General features: G+C 35.5%; 2 protein-coding genes across 6 annotated transcripts; one reads left to right on the plus strand and one right to left on the minus strand.

The window, feature by feature from the left end:
- The first annotated feature begins 585 nt into the window (after window positions 1–585).
- On the plus strand, window positions 586–5,095 carry LOC149968973 (uncharacterized). Of its 3 annotated transcripts, none has more exons than XM_090155046.1 (3): window positions 586–1,023; window positions 1,099–1,175; window positions 1,379–5,095. In XM_090155046.1, exon 3 carries the CDS (start codon window positions 1,426–1,428, stop codon window positions 4,972–4,974), a length of 3,549 nt encoding a protein of 1,182 aa, XP_090011172.1. In that variant the 5' UTR covers window positions 586–1,023; window positions 1,099–1,175; window positions 1,379–1,425; the 3' UTR covers window positions 4,975–5,095. The 3 variants fall into 3 exon arrangements, with proteins under 3 accessions (XP_090011172.1, XP_090011174.1, XP_090011175.1); XM_090155048.1 differs by having other exon boundaries at window positions 586–971; XM_090155049.1 differs by lacking the exon at window positions 1,099–1,175 and having other exon boundaries at window positions 586–971.
- On the minus strand, window positions 3,384–18,598 carry LOC149968974 (WD repeat-containing protein 13-like). Of its 3 annotated transcripts, XR_016472744.1 has the most exons (14): window positions 18,487–18,598; window positions 15,364–15,419; window positions 14,903–14,988; window positions 14,444–14,498; window positions 14,081–14,273; window positions 12,722–13,029; window positions 12,280–12,339; window positions 10,857–10,940; window positions 10,555–10,613; window positions 9,399–9,518; window positions 8,533–8,657; window positions 8,210–8,476; window positions 4,150–4,242; window positions 3,384–3,526 (listed from the first exon to the last, which is right to left on the minus strand). XR_016472744.1 is itself a non-coding variant. In XM_090155050.1 (12 exons), the coding sequence occupies exons 1-12, from the start codon at window positions 18,563–18,565 to the stop codon at window positions 8,286–8,288; spliced, it is 1,416 nt and encodes a 471-aa protein (XP_090011176.1). In that variant the 5' UTR covers window positions 18,566–18,598; the 3' UTR covers window positions 7,913–8,285. The 3 variants fall into 3 exon arrangements, 2 of the variants coding, with proteins under 2 accessions (XP_090011176.1, XP_090011177.1); XM_090155050.1 differs by lacking the exons at window positions 3,384–3,526; window positions 4,150–4,242 and having other exon boundaries at window positions 7,913–8,476; XM_090155051.1 differs by lacking the exons at window positions 3,384–3,526; window positions 4,150–4,242; window positions 8,210–8,476; window positions 8,533–8,657 and adding an exon at window positions 9,660–9,699 and having other exon boundaries at window positions 9,444–9,518.
- Between the last annotated feature and the right edge of the window lie 2,429 nt (window positions 18,599–21,027).

Genomic DNA, 21,027 nt, shown 5'->3' on the forward strand with positions numbered 1-21,027 from the left:
ATTTTTGCGAAGAACAGTTAGTTGCGAAAGAGTTGAACCTTTTAAATTTGTTCTTCGAGGACCAAGTGTCAGTCCCGATTGTGACGCGGGAATACCTAGAATTCTTTTAGCTATATTTTTTAGTTTAGGCTAATCGGACCTTGAAATGATAGTCAATAGACGCTAGTCGCGCTGCTCGCAGTACTAATTACGTCACTACGTCTATCTCTCACCCACACCCTCTCTCTTCCTCTATCTCTCTTCGTACAACACCCGAAGGCCCGAAACATTTCACACGCAGTACGTAGTCGCTGGTAAGGGTTTGGTCGGGCCTTTATTTAAAAGCCCGGCTCTTTTGAAAATTGGCCCGGCCCAACCCGGTCTATTTAATTTTAAAATAAAAAACCCGGCCCCACCCGGACCCGATTGGAAATTAGCCCGACCCGAAATTTTCAAAAATTAAATATGCCCGACCCGACCCGACCCGTAAAAATTAAAATTTATTTCTGCCCGACCCGAACCGAAGCCCGACTCGTCTCTACTGTAAACATCTATTAGGAACCGTTGCTACGTTCAGTCGGTTCGTCGGGGACTGCCAGAAAACTTTTAAAATAACCGCGTTACTCGTAACAGAACTAGATGGCGATGTTTTTCCAAATACGCCAATTGTTCTGCTGTAGTCGCCATCTTGTTTGAGGGGCTTACTAGACAATGACGAAATGCGACTTTTACAACTAAAATTTAATACTATAACCAAAAATAGAAGTACATAGTACTTACCTAACTGTGCCCATTGTGTTTGAGTAAAATCTTATTATCTGACTTAGTTTCTCTGTGCAAAGGTAAAGTAATGATGGTCTCTGACCTCCAGGCCTTGGGCGATTTATCGGCATAGGGCAATAAGGGCGGGCTGCCTGGCGTCTTCCTAACACTATTTTGGCGGAAAAAGGATCATGTTTTGCCGCGTGAGACCCAGAGCGTTTTACGTCAAGGTGCGTAAAACTAAACTTTCAGCCTTCGGAAATTTATCGTTTGCGTAGAAAGGTGTATGTTTTGTTATTTATAATTTAGAATATTGCATTAGTCACTAATATACCGCTTTATGTTTCTGTATTATAGAGTTAATTGTTATCGTCAACTGTCAAATGGTTTCTTAACACTGCGCTTTAATGTGAGCAAAGGCTTAACTGCTTGAGGTATTTAATTTTTTACAATATTATTATATAGCATAGGCAAACTTCTTTTCAAGGCAGGTTTCAATTACTTAACAAATTTTGAAGCACTAAAAAATGAGGTGTTTAAGTTAAATAGATTTGATAGGTCAAAAACATTAAGGAAAAAGTTTAGTTTATCTCAACATTTAACATATTTTCTATATACTTAATATTTTTTTTTATAGAATGCCATTCAGTGGAGATATTATGATCTAATAGTGGCCATGAAAGAATGGAAAATTACACTTGTGAAGTATGTGCCAAAGTTTTCAATGAGAGGCTTCACTTGAGGAATCATTTCCTAACCCATAGAAATATAACAATGAATAAAGAGAAGACACCAATTGGTGTCTCTCGACAATCAATGCCGACTAGAATTAAGTCAAATAGTAATCATAAAATGAACCTTAATCAGTCAAGAGCTAATACTAGCAACTATATGTACAGTTATAAGAAAACTCTTCAATTAGCTCATAAAATATCAAATGCTGATTTGAAGTCACTTGGAAAGAAAGTTACTTCGTTTAGTAATCAGTCATTACCAAATGCAGTTGCCATTCCATTACACTTTCCTCCTACTAAAATGAAGTACACTATTCCAAAAAAGCGTCCTGTAGAAGAAAAGGAACAAATATCAGCAAATCTGAACACAGATCAGGGTGACTCTACCTCTCATTCAAAGCTAGAAAGCAGTGCTCAGATTGAGACAATTCTATTAAAGCAAAGAAAAATCAAAGATACTACAAGCAGTGAATCATTACCCACCAGTGAAAGAGCCGCTATCAGGTCTAAAAGCAATTGTTCTGTAGTTAAACACACAAAATCTACCAAAAAAAAATATTATGAAAAGTTTGGTCACCTTAAAAATAAAACAAGAACTCATGATATGTTTTCAAAATATCCAAGTAGCGAAGAATGTAATGAATTTTTAAGTGCTCTTGGAAATGAAATTGATGTAAATTTTGTCAAGGAAAAGAAACCTATTCGTCAAGCTAATAATAATTTGAAGAAATACGTTTCAAATGTTAATATTGAAGATAATTTCCAAGAATCGGAAAATAGGCAAAATGTTACTAATGATACAACTTTCGAGAAACAGTTTCTTAATCGAAAACTAGTAATGGTTAAGACAAATATTTTAGAAAACAATGTGTCTACTGATGTTCCAGAAAATCACCAACCAAAAGACCTTTATTGTGACTGGACAAAGGAAATTTCAGTTTCTTCAAATGATATGCTGAAACGAAATTCGCCAAATGAAAGATCAAAACAAGTTACAGTGATTGATAGGTGTAAAGACATTTCAGAAAACGACAAGTCCTCAGAATTTGCGGTGAACAAATCAAGAGCAGTAAACAAGGCTGAAAACATCTCAGAAAATAAGTCAATAGAGGTGTCAGTTAATGAAGAGTTTAATAATTATGTTTCAATAATGGATAAATCAATCAATATTTCACAGAATGCCTCTAAAATTGGTATGGAAATTAGCAATAATAGGTCACAAAGTTACTGTACTCATAACACAGATATTTCAACTACAAAAAGCACTAAACTGCCATCAAGTATTAAACTCCAACAATGTTATTCAAAATCAGTTAGTTATAACGTATCACCTAAAATATTAATTAGTGATAATAAAAACCTTGAAAATACCAACAGGTCAGTAGCCAATTTAGAAAAGGTTTTGGATAAGGTATCCGAAAAATTTTGTAATGAAAAGGTTCTTTCTATAAATATGGATATATCTAATGAAAACAGTGAATCACCTGATGGCATTGAAGCTCTTGTACATGAGATTTGTAAAAAAAGTTTTAAAGATAATTCAGCTTTAAATGACCATAAACGTTTACATCATCACAGCAATCTTACAAGTAGCCATGCCAATGTTACTACACTAGAACCAAGTACAAAAACATTAGCATCAAAAGACAATGATTTAGAAAAACATTCACGAAAAATCAATAACATATCACAAGATAAAATACTACACTTTCAAAGCAAACTTACGAAAATCCTTGAAAATGTAACTGAATTGGAACCAAATCCAAACATATCAATATCCAAAGACGATGGTGTACAGACACCTTTACTTACAAAGGGGAAAATCTCACACAATTCTTTAGTATACAATTATTGGAAAAAGCAAGATGAATCTGCTGAAAAAAGAATAATCCAATTAGAAAGGTCAACAAAAAATGATAATGAACAGTTAACCACCAACACCGCAGCATCATTAGTACAGGTACCAGCTGAAATTGACCCATCTTTAAATTTAAGTCTCATTACGTCAGGAAAATCTACATTACACAATTACTTGCAAACTCCTTTAGAATCTGTTGAAAAGAACCAAACAGAAAGTTCAAACAATGGGCAAACAACCAACAAAACAACCATAATTGAAATGGACAAAATTTTTAATTTAAGTGAAATTTTGGGTGAAGAAAATAGCAAAGATTACAGTAGTTTTAAGTGTTGTTTGTGTTTTAAAACCTTTAAGAGAAAAGGTTATCTAGGAAATCACATGACAATTGTACATAATCCTAATAGCAGACTCACAAAGAAAAAGTTCACCTGTAATATATGCTTCAAACCATTTTCAAGTATTATGTCTCTAAATGATCACCAAAATTTAGTACATGAGAGAGAAAATGAGACTGGAAAATTTAAATGTGCTTTGTGTGCTCGAACTTTCAGTCGGAATTGCAGTCTAGTTTCCCACTTGGGCATGCATGAACTGGTAAATAACAATTGTGGAAAATTGGATAATAAAGAGAGCCAGATTGAAAAGAGCAAATTTGAACAATTTGATTGTAAAGATTGTCAAATGAAATTTGATAGTTCTGCTGAGCTTTCTAAACACAGAAAAATTCACCAATTGAGAAATCCCCAAAGTCCAAAAATAAACATTTTTAAGTGTAGGAGATGTGATAGATATTTTTCGATGAAAGAACAGTACCTGATTCATAAAAAAAATCCATGTCATCTCGAGGGCCCTTCAAATATTACGGATCCAGCGTACCTTGCCAGCGTCCTTTTGAGAAGGCGAAAACTGAAAATGAAAAAAGAAAGGCCTCATAAATGCATCGAGTGTGGGAAAAGGTTTCGAACGCCTGAACAACTTTCAAGACATTTTCGCATGCACACTGGGGAGTTAAACAAATATTATAAATGTCGGCATTGTGGAAAGTTTTTCGATATGCTTTTCAAACTGAAGAAACACAAACAAATTCACAGAAATAGTACTATTTATAATCCAAGGAGCAAAGCAATTTTAAATAACAGATTCAATATTAAACAAGAAGTGCCGTCTAATAGCTTTGAGAGAAGTAATTTTTCTATGGACACAATTGCCAATTATGCGTTTCATAATGAAGACTGTTTTAAGTTGAATTTTAAAAAGGAACAACTACGGGATGATGAAACTGAATATTTATCTTTGTACCCTGACTTCAAAAGTTACAATTCTTATTTAGAATCAGTTATGCCAAAGTTTGACAATTTTAAAACTGAAAATGATGACAGTGACGAGGAAGTTTTCAAGTATTGGATCATACCCTTCACAAACTTTGACTTGATTAAGTTCACGAGGAAAATAAAACCCATAAGCTACTACAGAGGGAAACATCAGCTACCACGCTTAAGTGATGTTTATTTAAATGTCTTAAAAATGAGCTCAAAAAGCAATGGTTCGATTGAATGCAAGGTCCCTGCGTCAACTCTTAAAGACATATTTTCCAAAGATGTTGTTATAAAGGTGGAAGATATAAAATATATCATTTGAGAATACATTTCACTAGTAACTATATCTTATTTGTACAATTACAATCTCTTATTAAGAATTACAATATATTTTATTAAATATGGAACCTTTTCTATTATTTTACATAATCATCTTTTTACTAATTCATTTAAAAAATAACTTTAAAAAATTAATTTAATTGAGTTGTGTAAAATTGGAAAACGTGTAGACTTAATGTATGTATACTGTACATAGAATATCATTAAATATTTCTAGACATTTCCATATTTTAGGAAGATATTTACTTCTGAACTAGACTCAGTTCAGAAAATAATGTATCAAATAGTTTGGCTGAAATTGCTCCCATAAAATAAGGAATAACATATTATGAAGGTATTTTTCTGTGTAGAAAATCTCACTTTGGAGATAAATCAAAATCATCCTAAGATGGCCAAATATCAACACATCAACGCATGTCCATTTTTTTGTTTCATTTTGAATACTTAGACGATACTGAACATTTCTGTGTAAAAATTATTTTGCGGGAATGAAAAGTCGCAGATATTAATTTTGTTAAATTAACGTTTTTTAGCGTTACCTTTCGCCAAATTTCAGCATGCTTCATTGTTGTAAGTGAAGTAGGATACGTGATGCGCTTAAAATAAATTTAAATAAAAGTAGTGTTGTAGGCCTAGTCGGAGGACTTTTTTCCGGAAAATGTTCAGTATTTTTCCGAAAAAAAATGATTCATTCCATATTGTTTGCAAATTTAAATTAGCGGTATTTATGCCTCATTTTTTTCGAATCTGAAAGTAAAACTAAACCTCTAGACTAGTTTAAACTGATTAACAATGTAACACTATTAATGTTTTGTAGTATGTTTACTGATATTAGACATTGTATATCGATAAAGGTAAAAAAATTAAAAAAAACCCTTAAAAAGTAATTTGATTCAATTAAAATTTTCGGAAAATTTTCTGGAAATTTTTCCGCATATTATTTTACAGGAAAATTAACAACACTAAATAAAAGTAAAGCATTGTACATTTTTTATTTGAGGAAATGGTTAAACTTGCGTAAATAAAATGTTAGTAAAACTTTTTACATGGTCAAGGAGCAGGCGAGTGAAAGGTAGCTGCTGCCTTTAAAAATGCCAAAAACCAATTTTCCCCTGACATTTCTCGCAACTGCAGCCAAATATCAAGGGATAAAACGTTTCCTTTGACCGGAAAGGAGGAAGGGCCCTTTTAGCGTGAGCCCAAAAGTCCTATGCGATTCGAGTGAACCCCGGTTTCAGGGAATGGTTCACGAAAAAGTGCCTGAAATCGGAATCGTATTCAAGAGCAGCGTAACTTTTCCAACGGTCAGTGTAAGTTATTAATATAATCATAAACCAAGTGTTGGCACCTGACGGCGCCGCACGAGAGCGCAGCAAACCTCAACCCTGTTCTCGCTAATCACGAAGGGCCGTCTAGCATCCCAACCTTTATTTATCATCACAAGTTGTGCCCCCAAAGCCGTAAAAGGCTTATATGCAGGCTTCCAATCTTTTATAGGTGAAATGGTACAAAACACAATGTAATACAATAAAAAATGGGGCAAGGACAGTAACAATTACAAAATCAGAACAAGACTTAAAATAAGATAAGGGACATAAAGATTAAATATCCGAATTAAAAAAGTTTTCTACTAAAGTCTTAAATTTAGACTATAGGGCATATTACCAAGAAAAAATTGAAAATACTTTGTCCCGGCCCAATATTGCACAAAAAAGGAAATTAATGGAAAAGTAGATATAGAAAACGATAATTTTGGTTAATTTTCAAAAATTAATATCTCAGCGAATTTTCATTTTAGCAAAATAATTTTTACACCGAAATGTTCAGTATCGTCTAAAGTATAAAAAAAAATCGGACATGCGTTGGTGTATTGATATTCACCCGATCTTTCATCTAGAGTATATAAACAGATCTATCTGAATATATACAAGATAATTTATCACCCCACAAAGACCACTTAGCTCTAGCAGTTTTTAGCTTTCTATATTAAGAAGTACCTAAAAAATAAAACAAACAAAACGTCATAAAAGAAGCTAGTGACTGTTTTTTCACTTTTCTGTATCAGAAATTTTGAATTCCATAATTTTTAATTCTAATCATTTGTTCTGGTTCTCATTTATAGAAAATATGAATGCAAGTTTTTGGTTATAGTGAAAATTAGTGGATACTTTATTATTATTAGTCATGGGTTCATTTTTAATTTCATTAATTTGTTCTTGTATAGAAAATATGAATCTGTCAGATATGGTTATAACAAAGATATAAACTTCGTACCCTAGATTCGAAATAACTGCCTCTCGCGTAGTCAATAGTGTTTACCCACTATCTGCGGGAATTATGAAAAAATTAGATCCATTAGATGACACACTGTTCGTGCACCAGCACTTCATCTAAGTTGGCCGTTATAGGACTATGGCAGCGACCGATGGAGGCCGATTTTCCAGAGGTCACGTGCTGGGAGTAGGTAAACGCTTCATTACAAAACCGCCAATCAGAAAGCACTCAGAATTCAAATCTAGGGTACAAATTTCTATATTATCTTTGGTTATAACCTTGGGTATTACCCTAGCTGATTATAATAACCCCTCTTCCACAATTGGTGATCCGGTAGGCTTGATTATGCACTTCAATTAGAAACTATACATGCCAAGATACTCAAACCTTTGAACAATGCAGTAATCATAGATACAAAGAATGCTCAGTAAGACTCAGTAGATAAATATGTCCAAAAAGTAAGGACCAAGAATAAATTCCATGGGCAACCTTTAACCATCAATCTCAAGACCAAGTTTGTATAATGGTGGATGACGCGGTACTTCACTAATAAGCAGCTCATATTTAGGTTATATAAATGAGTTTTGTAATGATTCCATGACAACAAGCAATCTTTTAGTTGAATTTTTATATCACTTAGACGTTTAGTACTAGTATAGATAAGCCGCACAAATATAAATTTAAACATCCAAATTATTTTATTATTGACGTATAAAAATTTGAATATTTTTCAGGGTAAAAAATTATTAGTTTATTTTAAATTTGGTTTTGATATGACATTTCAACCATTGAAGGTATTCTAACTCTCATAGCGCAATTATAAATGAAATATTTTAACTAAACGTTCTATGCTAACCTCTTTAAAATAAAATATACATTTTTTTAAGTTACCATATGGGTAATTTCAGATGTATAAATAATACTGTTGTTTTTACATTACTTACATTAATACATCACAACCTTCCATTCTAGCACTATAGTTCATCATTTTAATATTTATAGTATATAATTTATCATTGTCTAATTTTGCCTGGCATCTCGTTTCCAGACAATAACTAAGCCCTGCGCATCACTGGATGCCAACAGACTTTCGTCGTAATTGAAGCTGACATCCAACACAGGGGCACTGTGTCCTTGAAGTTTGTTAATGGAGCTTTTTTGTTCCCGTTCCAAATTGAAGAAATAAACACACATATCCTCACTTCCTGAAACTTCAAAATATGCAAATATTAGGTTTTCACTTTGGTTATTATTATTAATTACTAACCAACATATGTTCCATGGCGGAATGACATAATTGGACAAAATGAGCTTCTGATTAGAAAATTGTGGGTTCGATGTTTTAACGGAAATCTTCTTCTTAGAACTATTTTTCCGTCATTATCTACGACACTAAAGAAAAACATATAATAAAGTATTAGTAATTATTGTTAATGTTTTGATTCATATTATGTTGATAAATTTGTTTTAAACCAAAAAGTAGACTCGCAGACAAATATCTGATTTCACACATTTAACCCAGCTTTATTTCACAGAACCTTAAGTAGTTTTTGAGATGTAAAGAACCACACTTTACACAACTTTAAGTCCATAGGCAGATATTAGCTATAACTTCTGTTCAATCCTAATATTCTATAACAGTCTGTCAAACACTGTGTTCATCATGTCACACACTATCATGTTGTCCATTAATTTGGTTTGAACCATAAATCGCACAAAATTTGGTCAAGTAGTTTCTGTAGTCCTTCGTAAGACTAGTTTTAGCAGAAGCTTATAAAGTTATAATATTTATCTTACAAGATAATTCGAAACATGTACGCAGGATCACGCTTATTTTACATAACTGGTTTTGGAAGAAAAATTTTAATAGGGTGAAATACATAGTGACTTTCTACAGGAAATATGATTTATAAAGTAAGTAAATATCCCTGCGTTCTATATGGAATTTTATGTTTTACTTCATTAAGTAGAGTACTATTTTTAGCCATGATGCAGTGTACATGTATGCTTCCGCAGTTTGGTAGGATGTTTATTTTTAAAGCCTATGAAGAGCCTTATGTAAGATCTATATCATGTTAGTCATTAACTTACATCAATCAAATGTAAATCTCATATTATAAAAAATATAATTACTTAAAAAGGAGTAACACATTGGCTGAACAATTGACTAAAAGACTTGGTTCTTTTGAATCTATTCCTCCCCAATTTCTCGCTGATATGCAGGTGATGCAGTTATACTCTGATACTAAAATCCTATATGAAAGGAAAAAAAAATAATTTGGATACCATGTGTGTATCTTTCTAACAAAATTTTTAGGTTTTCATCAAACTTTGCACAATGTGTTCCCTAAGAACTTCTAGAGGTTAACGATAATAGTAAAAAAAACCAGCCACCTGAATTGCAGGCAATAAAAGTCGCTAGATGACTTGGTGCCTTGGATATTTAAAAAAAATAAAATTAAAAATAACTCTACACCAAATCTCTTGAAGAATCAATAATTTGTGGTTTCAACTTTTAATGGTTATAATCAGGAAACTATAGAGGTATACACTTGGAATGTCTAAGGTTCCATTGGAACAGTGATACGAAAGCGCGTTGAGAAAAAAGCGTGGCTTAACTACGTCAAGTGTAAGACGTAACACGACATTTCTAATTCATTGGCTCGAGGTTTGACGCGAAAAGAATGCGTAGTCATGGCAACAAATAGGTGATCTTCCTGCGCAAAAAATAGGTTTATAAAACAATGGATTTAAAAACCTCAATTTGTATTCGTACTTAATATTTTAAAGTAATTATAATGTTCTTCGCGAAAGAAGTGTAGTGATACCTAATTTCAGGTATTTGTATGGTTATAAAGAGATAATCAGGTAAGCTAATAACATAATAACCATGACTAGGCTTAATGACGAGTTTTCGTCCAATTAGGGTAGAGAGACGCAAGAGTTTTTCTCGTGAGTTTTCCCGCTTTAAGACACGCCCTTTTCTCAGAGCTTCATCACGGCCATAAAAATCTTCCTTGGACATTCCAAGTGTATACCTATATAGTTTCCTGTCATAAAATATAATGAATTAATTATATAATTAATGATTATTCTCAATAATTCGTCTGCATTATTTCCATATTTGTATGCCAAGTGCGCTGACCTAGACATATGTAGTGACTTGGACACTACAAGATGGCACCCCACTTTTAATTTTAATTCTTTCAACATGTACTGACCTCTAGTAGCACTATTTCCAACTCATGATTATTACTTCTATATTCATTTAATTGGACAATTTAAATACCTTTTTCCCTTTGTCAGTTTTCCACTAGCAAGTTCAAAAATGAATGATGTAATATGTCCCTAAGAGTTAAAGGTTCTGATATAAATGATAAGGTTTCACACAAGTAATTTCAATGATAAATTCAGCTACCTAAGAATATGGGATTTTTATTTCTCTTTTGCACAGACGATCGCTATCGTATGTTTACATTTTATTATTAAAAAGCAGACCAATTTTGGCTAAGGGGAGGACAGTACCAGAGGCGGATTCTATACTCCCATATTTTTAGATACCTGAATGTAATTTGTAAAAAGGTAAATTACCTTATTGTCTCCAGCCCACAAAATTCTTCCCGTTGGATCAAATGTTAGACAGAGAACACTTCCAGTTGCTTTACTGCTACCACCCTATTCATATTGTTCACAAACTTTATTTTCCTAATCGATTAGTATTTCACACTAAAATATTAATAGTATTACCATAAGTAACATAACCACACTATGTATGTCAATTATGAAAAAGCTGATTTTCAGAGCAATTGAGCAATCTAGGTTTAGTTCTCAGCACAAAGCCCCTGGCATCTATATATGCCTAAGAAGAAATATACTACTACCAAAAGCGACATAAGACCCAAAAGTGTGTCAGTACGGTATAATGTTTAATGAGAGCTTGTCGCGAAGTAAAAAGAGGGAGTGGAAGAGGGGTTGAAAATACGTCATCAAAATTTTAAATTTCCTCCACTTCAGCGCCGCCGAGTGAGGCGTTTTAGAACGTATGTCTACGGGAGAATAAATCGAAGAGATGAAATCGCGCCAGACCATAGACTAAATATACCGTTGCTAGTACTATTCCATCTAGTAGGTTATGTAGTCTATTGTGAGACTAGCTCTCAGTAAATATTTTAACGGGCGCAAAGGTAGAGTTGACACACTTTTGGGTCTTATGTCACTTTTGCTACTACTACTACTACTACTACTAATGACGATAACATCCTACTCAATTCGGGTGCAAGTCCAAAATGGAGCTTGGGCAAAACGTTCAGTCCGGAAGTCAGCAATAAAACAATAGGAATTAAGGGTCATACTTATTGTTATTATGTTACTTATGGTATTAGACACTATTTTTTTCCTTCCAAAATTAGTGCGACGATGCAAATTATGTTAGCAGTATAAGGCGGAGTGGTTAGCACTTTCGCCTCACAGCAAGAGGAGCCGGGTTCGATCCCAACTTGTGGCACTGGGTGAAAAACTCGGAACTACTCCTGCGTTGAGTTTGCAAGTTCTCTCCCCACTGGTTAAAGGGGTTTCCCCCCGAGCTCTTCGGTTTCCCCTTCCATAAAAACTTGGTTAACGGTAATAGTTGTAGGGAGCTGTTGGCCACCACCCTCCTACACATTGTAACCCGGCCACCTGAATTAATGGCTTCAAAAGTCGCTTGATGACTTAGGCCTAAGGTGGTGCCTTGGGTGTTAGCCTAGCTGATTATTAAAAAGGCGACGGATACATATCTCTAAGATGTAAATAATTTACTTCTTTTATATGTTAAACCAGGCCTTTGGGAATGGAAGCAATTTTTATTTATTAGAATATCATGTACAAAACATGTTCATTTACTGAAAAGGGGAATGCCCACGTTTAACAGATTTAAATTACTTAAAATGGTTATGTTATAAAATAATGTTAAATCATTATCTTCTAAATTAAACCTATATCCAAAACTTTTTCTTTAAAGAATTTCAAAATATACCTTTAAGTGAATTCCGGTTGATATGTTCAGAACTTGAACGAGTCCTCCTAGATTTCCAGTCTGATTTTTTGGAGTTAAGAAATACTAACAAAAAGCTAAATTGGGTGCTTGGTTATTCCAATAAACTTCAATTCTATGCCATAGCAACAGGTTTTGTCACCTGGGGAGGCAGAACAATACATTCTGTACATTGAAAAAAGTGTACCGCATTAACTTATTGCATGCCATCTATTCACAACAATTGCAAACTATTATGTTAAGGGGGTATTACTTCATCTCTATTTTATTACTCTCTTTTTAAGTTAAATCAATCTAATTCAAAAAGAAAGTTATCAGCCTTTTTTCATTAAAAAAAAGGTGTTCATTAAATGATTAGCCCAATATTTTTCGCATTTAATTTTTCCCAAAAATTAACAACTCTAATTATGATAGAAAAGGATACAACAACCATGTTATTATTCAGAGGTTGAAAAGTGCAACATAGGACTGCCATTTTTGCCACATCTGCTACCGTTCTGAGACAATTGCCACTGGCAGCATCCCAAAGACATACTGTCCCATCCAATGCTGATGAAAGGAGCAAATCATTTGACAAGGACCACTCAAACCCTGTAACACCTTTTCGATGGCCTTTGAGTACATACAGTACAGTGGCTGGAGCTGGTGTCAGTTGGCAAATTGACAATGTTCCATCCATAGAAGAGCAAGCAAGGAGAGATTTGTCATTGTTCGCAAATCGGACCGCTGTCACTAGAAACCAAACAAAATATTATAAACCAACAAAAATTTAAAGCCAAAATCAAGAATTTGTCTAATTGATTCTTAACATTGCAAATTCTTTTAGTGAATAATTACAGCTCTAAAAGTACTAAAAGGAGTTATGTTGCAGTTGAGTGATTTCATTTAGGTAGAATAAAAAATAGATTGCGTCATATCTAACACTTAATTGGAAACGAAATATTAAAAGATCATTTTTCCAAAATTAATTTTCAACATTAATTTTTAGCTAAACTGGCCAAGTAAATAGCATTTAGTGCTACTTCTGTAAGATTCACAACTGGACCTTTTCTTTGGTTTTAAAAATTTGGCTAATTCTGAGAATTCTTCCGTTGTTAGTGAGAATTATCACTTCTAAAAATTTTGACAGGAAGTGACTAGTTCTCTCGAGAAGAGTGAGAATGCTCGGAGGCAATCTCACTTGGTCAAAATGGGGTGGTAATTATAAATAAAAATGGTAGTTAGTTTACATAATGGATAAGAAAATAAACAGTATGATATTTTTGTGGAAAAAAATGAATTTCAGAGAATACAGAATTGAAAGTTAATTTTTGATGAAATCTTCCTTTTAAACTATAAATGAAATGTTTTCTTCCATTGTAAATTGTCGTGAAATTGCGTAAAAATATTTATTGTCAAAGGCTTTGTTTAAAACTTTCGTGGGATTCTCGTAAGCCGCCATCTTTAGAAAAATCTTTTCACATTTGACCCTTTTTAGCAAGTTCTGACGAAGAACTCTTCTCAAGAGAAGAATTCCTTCTTAGAATTTTGATGCATCCATGGGTAATTAAAAAAAAAATTATGTTATATTGGTAATGTAGTCTACATTATTAATATCTGGCCAAACACTTCATACTCAAAAGGTAGTAAGTGCTCGCAACAGAATTTATAGAAGGATCTATTAGAGTTTCAAAAATAATTCAAGGAGTAAATTACAGAAGGGTAATTTCGTGCTATCTTGGAATTTTCTTTTACCTTTATCAGCCAGAAAGTGTTAATCAATGCAAGTCCCATGGGCACTTACCAGCACTTTTATGTTGATCAAAAATGTGATGAACTCCGGAGAAAGCATAATTCTCTGAAGTTGAACCTTGTGTGGTATAAGAATCAGCTACACCAGTCACAGAACCATCATCAGAGCCACCTCTGCTTAGGAATCTAGGCTTCTGTAGTCTGTCAGATCCAAGCAAATACCGTCCATCAAAAGAATCACTGGTCTAACATGATACAATACCATAATATTATATATTAATACTGGCACATAGGTATTATGATGGATTTATAAATTAACCATCAGATGTTTCAATTACAATGTCTTTTTACATCTTTGTGATCTACTTATTCATTTTGTTTATACAAAAGAATTCTACTACTGAAATTGGCTCACCTCTAAAGTTACGCGGCTACCACTTCTTGCTCCTAAGCTACGACTACGGGTGCTCCTATGAAAAGAAAAGAAACTGTAGTACCTAAAAAATTATTCACCTAATGTCCACCACAAAAAAAAAACATATATTATGGATACCAGAACTTTAACTGAGTGGCAATTATTAACAGGAAAATATATATGTGCACTCTTTGATGTTTTACATATTCTTTAATCTTTATCCTTAAAAGCATTTCAATTTTACAATAATGCAACTATTTTTTGCAAATTGTGACTTTTTACCAAATTCAATTTAAAGATAACTCAAAAGTTTGACCATGATGCCCGTGATCATCTCGCATGGTCATTATCCCTATCTACAAATAAATGACATTCTTGAACGTACGTACTATAATAGAAGGAAACCGCCTCTACATTTAGAGAAACAATCACGCTACACAAAGAAAAAGGCAAACTTACAGCTGATCGACAGAAGTTACACCATAACGTTGAGAAAGAAGTTGATTTCTAATTTTAAGATACTGCTTTCTCGCTCCAGCATTGAACTATCAAATGATATAGAAGGGTTAGTAAGACTTGAAAAATTATAACATTTATAACTATATTATAATAATCCATAATGATTATTTCACATAAGAAAACTTTCTTTTCAAAGAATAAAATGCATTCCAAAAAGTAATTGGGTTCAAAATATGATTTGGTTAAATAAAATTTTAATTTTAAAAATTAAATTGTTCTTTGAAAACTAAAATTTCACATTTTCTCAAAATAAAATTAGAGCTAGAGTTAGAGGTACATATTCTTGGCTATGATAACAATTAATTCTATGTCACTTTAAGCATGTATGTAGCTATCGGTAATTATTTCCACTAACTGAACCACTTGAAATATAATTATAAAATTATGGTACTTATAAATACCTCATCTTTTGCTATCTCCCTCAGAAGTTGGCTTCTCCGTCTTATGTACAAAGTTTCTGTGGAAAAAAATTGTTAATTCAAGTAGTGTTAGTAGACTATTAAAAGACAATTCAATGGCTGACTTCCGTTATAATTATATATATATGAAAATGGTATTGTTGTAAAACTTTTAATTGGTACATAACTTAACAATTAACATGACCAAATGTTTAAAATAAAAACCCTTTCGGAAGTATGAACGCGCCTATACCAGCCGTGATAAACATCTGCACCATCCAGCAGTGGCGTAGCTAAGATCCCCTAGCCCCCCGCCGCGAAACTCTTATCAGGGTTTTAGTCAGTATCTAGGATTTTATTAGATAGGAGTTTAGGGGCCCCCTAAAGCTCTCCTGCATTACGGGGTCTGAGGGGGCCTTATTTACACCACTGCCATCCAGCCTGAAGTAGAGCCGCGGCTAGAAAGCTTAGCTAGCTGAAGGTAACTGTTTTTAAAATAAACTGCACTCTTTTAAGCTATGATGTATCTGTCGCATTAATATTTTTGCCATAAACTATAAACTAATACCCAACGCACCACCCTTGGCCCAAGTCATCTAGCGACTTTCATTGACTTTTTATTTGGGTGATCGGGTTTACTTGCGTAGGAGGGTGGTGGCCAACAGCTCCCTACACTTACTATTACCATTAACCTCAACAAATTTTTAGGAAAAGGGGGAAAACCCCTTTGACCAGTGAGGAGAGAATTTGCAAAATCTACACAGAAGTTGTTCCGAAACTGTGAACTACTCAGCCACATACCCCCTAAAAAGTAGCACCTTTATTTCACAGTAGCTATACATCTGCCATTGCGCATTTTAGTTATAGCGTAAGTGTTTGCATAACGTATTGGCAGCCACTGAAGCTCGTGACCAGCAAAGACTAATACATACCACAGTATTTATGCATCACATATTTAATAAAAAAAAGTCCCAGATTATATCTCCAAACTTTTTACAATACCTAATGCTATTCATAAACATAGCAATAGAGGAAGCCTACGCAATTTTAATGTTGAAATATTAGAAACTAATCTTTGAAATATCTCCCTCAGGTCCAGAGGAGTGACTTTTTGGAATAGTCTCTCTTCAGAAATTCAAGTTGGACCATAACACTAGAACTTTTAAACGTTTAATATGTGCTTTTCTTAGTGATTGAACACTTTCTTTAAGCATGTATTTTTAAATGCATTTTAATTTTAATTTATTGTAAATAGTGGTAGGGACCCACTTGGAAATCAGTAATCAAGTAATCCACAATAAATGTGGTAAATTTATGTTGCATAAAAATAGAAGATCATCTGCAACAGAAATGCGTGAGGAACTGGACTGGATGACACTGGAACAGAGATAAATTTTGATGCTTCTAACTTTCATGTTCAGGGTGAATATATCAAAAGTACCAGAATATATTCTGGACTTATTTGAAAAAAATGTACATCATAAGTACAGTACTCGTGAGAAACTGACTAACTTCTCTCTGGCCCCTAAGGTCAATAAATTCAGTAAGCAAAATCTGAGTGTCTCTGGGGTAAAATATTGGAATGAACTGCCCAGAGATTTAAAAAATAGTCAATCATTAGGGAGTTTTCGTCAGAATGCTAATTGGACAATTGTATCATTTTTGGTATATCTCTTAGATTTAATTTAATTTTAATGAAATGGATTCCTCTGTAAAGAAGTTTTTTCAACTTAGTAGGATTTATCCAATAAAAGCAACAAATTGACCATCGCAAATATTATGGGAAAAAAATCAGTACTCATCCACTACAGTTGTAACTCGATTTGACTAAGATTTCATACTTCCCACGGAGGGAAGTTTATTATAGACTATTTACAGTGGAGCTGTCATATAAGCATAAATTTAAAGCAAGTGTCGGCTCGACGTGAAATAGCTCTTTTTTCCACAGGTGTCACTAGCGTCGAGATCAAAACCAGTTAAGATACATTTTGCCCAACTCGTGTTGATTGAGTCGTTTGTAAATTGGTTAATACCATAAATTACAGTAATTTTAAACAATATTTTTATGGGATATATAATTTAGGTTTAAGTCCACTAAATAGAGTATAAGTTGTCTAAATATAATACTCTATAATGGCTCTCTGAAGACGTCATAATTTCGCTATTTTGAATTTTAGCTTCCTTTGCCATTAATGGATGGCACCACGCTCTCCACTAAGGTCGCTTTTTTTCGAAGAATCAGATAGATTCATGGCCATCTCTAATAACAGGGGCCTTTTCATAATACAGGTGGCAATGATAGAGCCGACAGTTGCTTTAAGTATTTATATTAGTTTAAAGTTGCCTTCTCTATAGTAGTTGAATATCAAGACATTATTAACTTTCTATAACATCATTAGCAAACTATTTTGGTATAAAGGCAGTGGTGTAGGCAAAGGGGATTTTGTGTCAACACCCTTTTCTTGGTTCCCAATCTTCTAAGCTTACTAAAAATTCTTTCCAAACAAAATTCTAAACAATAATCTGCTGTTATAGTACATTTTGAACATCAGGTGCCATAATCAGTGTCATTAGGTGTATGGACGTTAAGAAAACTGGTCACTATATGCTGCATAAAGTCCATTCCTTTGCATGTCTTCATAAATATATCTACGTAAATTGTGCAGGCTAGACATGGAGCGCTCCTTGTAGGTTGCATATTATCTTTTTATACATGACCACTTCTTGTAATACCCTTGCAAGTATGCCATCACCTATTTTTCCTGATAAGATATATAGGAATATGTGTTCGAGAATCTGCTTGGGAAATTCAATAGCACCGAAATAACCATGTCATGCTCCTTATTACAAATTAGCCTGAGCACAAGTATGAGTTAGTTTTATGATTGGAAGATGATGAAGACACAATGTTATTTTCTTTTTCCCAGAAGAAAAAATGCCAGAATTATGGTAAGACTATTACAGCTACTGCTGAGTCCCATGATTTGAATAAGACATTGAAATCACGGTTACAAGAAAAATATTTTTTAGCACAGAATGCAAGATTTTAGTTACTGAAAGTGAATTTATGTCTCACACGAGAGCTACCTACAACATTATAATTCTTAAATTAAACTCAATACTTACTAAAGTTAGTATTATTGCTAGCCCTGTAAGTGTTGTATTTAGCATCAAGTGCTAGTACTTGTTGCCAAATGTTGGCCATTATTTTTGCTTCAATTTTTTTTTTTTTGACATCCACACATCGGTGTCGACCCAAGGCCTTAGACACCAGCACACAATAACTGATTAATCAGGGCGAGATATGTGTAACGGCCACGCCAACGGGGGGATACGTGGGGACAGGGGTGGAAACACCCGTGGCGGAAGTATTCCGACCACCCGTTGGGGGATTGGTGGTCGTCCTCACACGGCCATCCACAAACTCTGCCTCCCGGACGCCTGGGATTACAGGAGTGAGCCACTACTCCCGGCATTTTTGCTTCAATAACCCAAATCAATGTTTTTTTTTGTATTCAAGGAAGGAAGATACAAGGGCTTTTTTTTTCTTTTATTGAGATACACAAAAAGCGGTGTCGACCCGAGCACACACACAATAACTGATTAATCAGGGTGAGATATGTGTAACGGCCACGCCAACGGGGGGATACGTGGGGACAGGGGTGGGGACACCCGTGGCGGAAGTATCCCGACCACCCGTTGGGGGATTGGTAGTCGTCCTCACACGGCCTTCCACAAACTCTGCCTCCCGGACGCCTGGGATTACAGGAGTGAGCCACTACTCCCGGCAAGATACAAGGGCTAAGTGGGTCTGAGAAGACCGCGAGCCCAGCGAAGATTTTGAGGCGTGAGTGGGACGGGGGGGACAAATGCGGTCCGCCCGTCCACCGGATTGATCAGGGCGAGATATGTGTAACGGCCACGCCAACGGGGGGATACGTGGGGACAGGGGTGGGGACACCCGTGGCGGAAGTATCCCGACCACCCGTTGGGGGATTGGTAGTCGTCCTCACACGGCCTTCCACAAACTCTGCCTCCCGGACGCCTGGGATTACGGAAGTGAGCCACTACTCCCGGCAAGATACAAGGGCTAAGTGGGTCTGAGAAGACCGCGAGCCCAGCGAAGATTTTGAGGCGTGAGTGGGACGGGGGGGACAAATGCGGTCCGCCCGTCCACCGGATTAATCAGGGCGAGATATGTGTAACGGCCACGCCAACGGGGGGATACGTGGGGACATCAGATTGTTGTATTTATATACCCCGTGCACCGCCAAAGCATTACAGGGGTTACTCATCATCTGTCCCGGCCGAGCCGTCGACCTGTATACAAAGATAGGAAATGCTTCCTAAATCACATACACACAACGGTATACACCCGTATACCTGCATCTCCTACTCACGACTCACTCGTGAGTTCGTCAAAATTCACAACGATATAACGCATTACGCGTTCAAGATCGTTGATCGTTTCGTTATCCAGATTGTGGAGACCATTCTCGCGGATTGGTCTCCTTAACAAATGGTTCGTTCTAGGACAATTACGAACATAATGCTCTGAGTCTGCTTCCAGAGCACCGCATATGCATTTGGGCGATGCAATATGACCCAAGTTGAACAGGTAGAGTGGGAACTTACCATGTCCACTTAGGATTTGCGTCAAATAGTAATTCGTGTTGAAGCTACCATTGACCTTAGGAAAGTACCTCTTAGTTACCTTTCCCTTCTCACTCTCATCCCATGACTCCTGCCACCTTTGAGTCGTCACCTCATTGAGCCACCTTTTAATCACCAACTTAGTTGGCTTCATCTCCTTCTCCTCGGGAAGATCGGTTGCTGATTTTGCAAGAAAGTCAGCCCTTTCATTCCCTACACACCCAGTGTGCGACTTTATCCAAGTAAAGTTGACTTGAGTCTCCATCCGTTTTAACACCTTACGGATATCATGGCATAAACCATGATTGTTTTTATGATTGCTTAATGCGTTAATAGCAAAAAGACAATCTGTAAAAACCGTTGCACCATCACCAGGACGTTGACCATGCGTCCTTAACCAGCAAATACCCTCGTGTATTGCTAACAGCTCAAGAGAAAACGCATCCACCTTACCATTAATGCGAGTGACCTCATTGTACACTTCCACACCATCTCTGTACACAGCAAATGTCACTCCGGCACCCCGACCGGATAACGAACCGTCAGTAAACACCTCTATCCCATTGCCATTGGGTAGTTGCTCTGTGATGTTTATACTGCTACTGACCGCTGGGTGGTCCTCCCATGGGTCGCCTGGGTAGAGGTAGTTACCACCACGTAACTCCACCCCACAATGCTTACTGTCTTCCCTAAAAGAAAAGGACCTGAACACAGCAGCTTCCTGACTCACCACCAGGTCTAACGGTTGAATACCAGCAAGGATCCGCAGCGCATCGCTCGAGACAGTCCGGTAAGCACAAGTAATACGAAGGGCCGCAATTCTCTGAATTGAGCTCAACTTCCTCACCATCACACTATTTTGCGTGCTCTTCCACCAAGCACCGCAAGCGTAAGCCACTACTCTCACAATACACCCATTGTAGATAGTCCTTAACGCTTTATGGTCGAGGCCCCACTCAACCTTTGCAAAACAAGCAATGCTTTGCACCAGCTTCGTCACCCGGACACTTACTT

Source organism: Leiobunum rupestre, chromosome 1 (genome assembly GCF_980474605.1).
Source record: "Leiobunum rupestre chromosome 1, qqLeiRupe1.1.hap1, whole genome shotgun sequence".
Lineage (NCBI taxonomy): Eukaryota > Metazoa > Arthropoda > Arachnida > Opiliones > Sclerosomatidae > Leiobunum > Leiobunum rupestre.

What these genes read in the sequence shown, in the direction of transcription:
- LOC149968973 (XM_090155046.1), top strand. Translation starts at nt 1,426, where the DNA reads ATGGAAAATTACACTTGTGAAGTATGTGCCAAAGTTTTCAATGAGAGG.
- LOC149968974 (XM_090155050.1), bottom strand. Translation starts at nt 18,565, where the DNA reads ATGGCCAACATTTGGCAACAAGTACTAGCACTTGATGCTAAATACAAC. An exon ending in GGGAGATAGCAAAAGATGAG is followed by an intron (nt 14,989 to 15,363) that starts GTATTTATAAGT and finishes ATCATTTGATAG; the next exon opens with TTCAATGCTGGAGCGAGAAA. An exon ending in TGAATAATAACATGGTTGTT is followed by an intron (nt 12,340 to 12,721) that starts GTATCCTTTTCT and finishes CCAAAAAATCAG; the next exon opens with ACTGGAAATCTAGGAGGACT.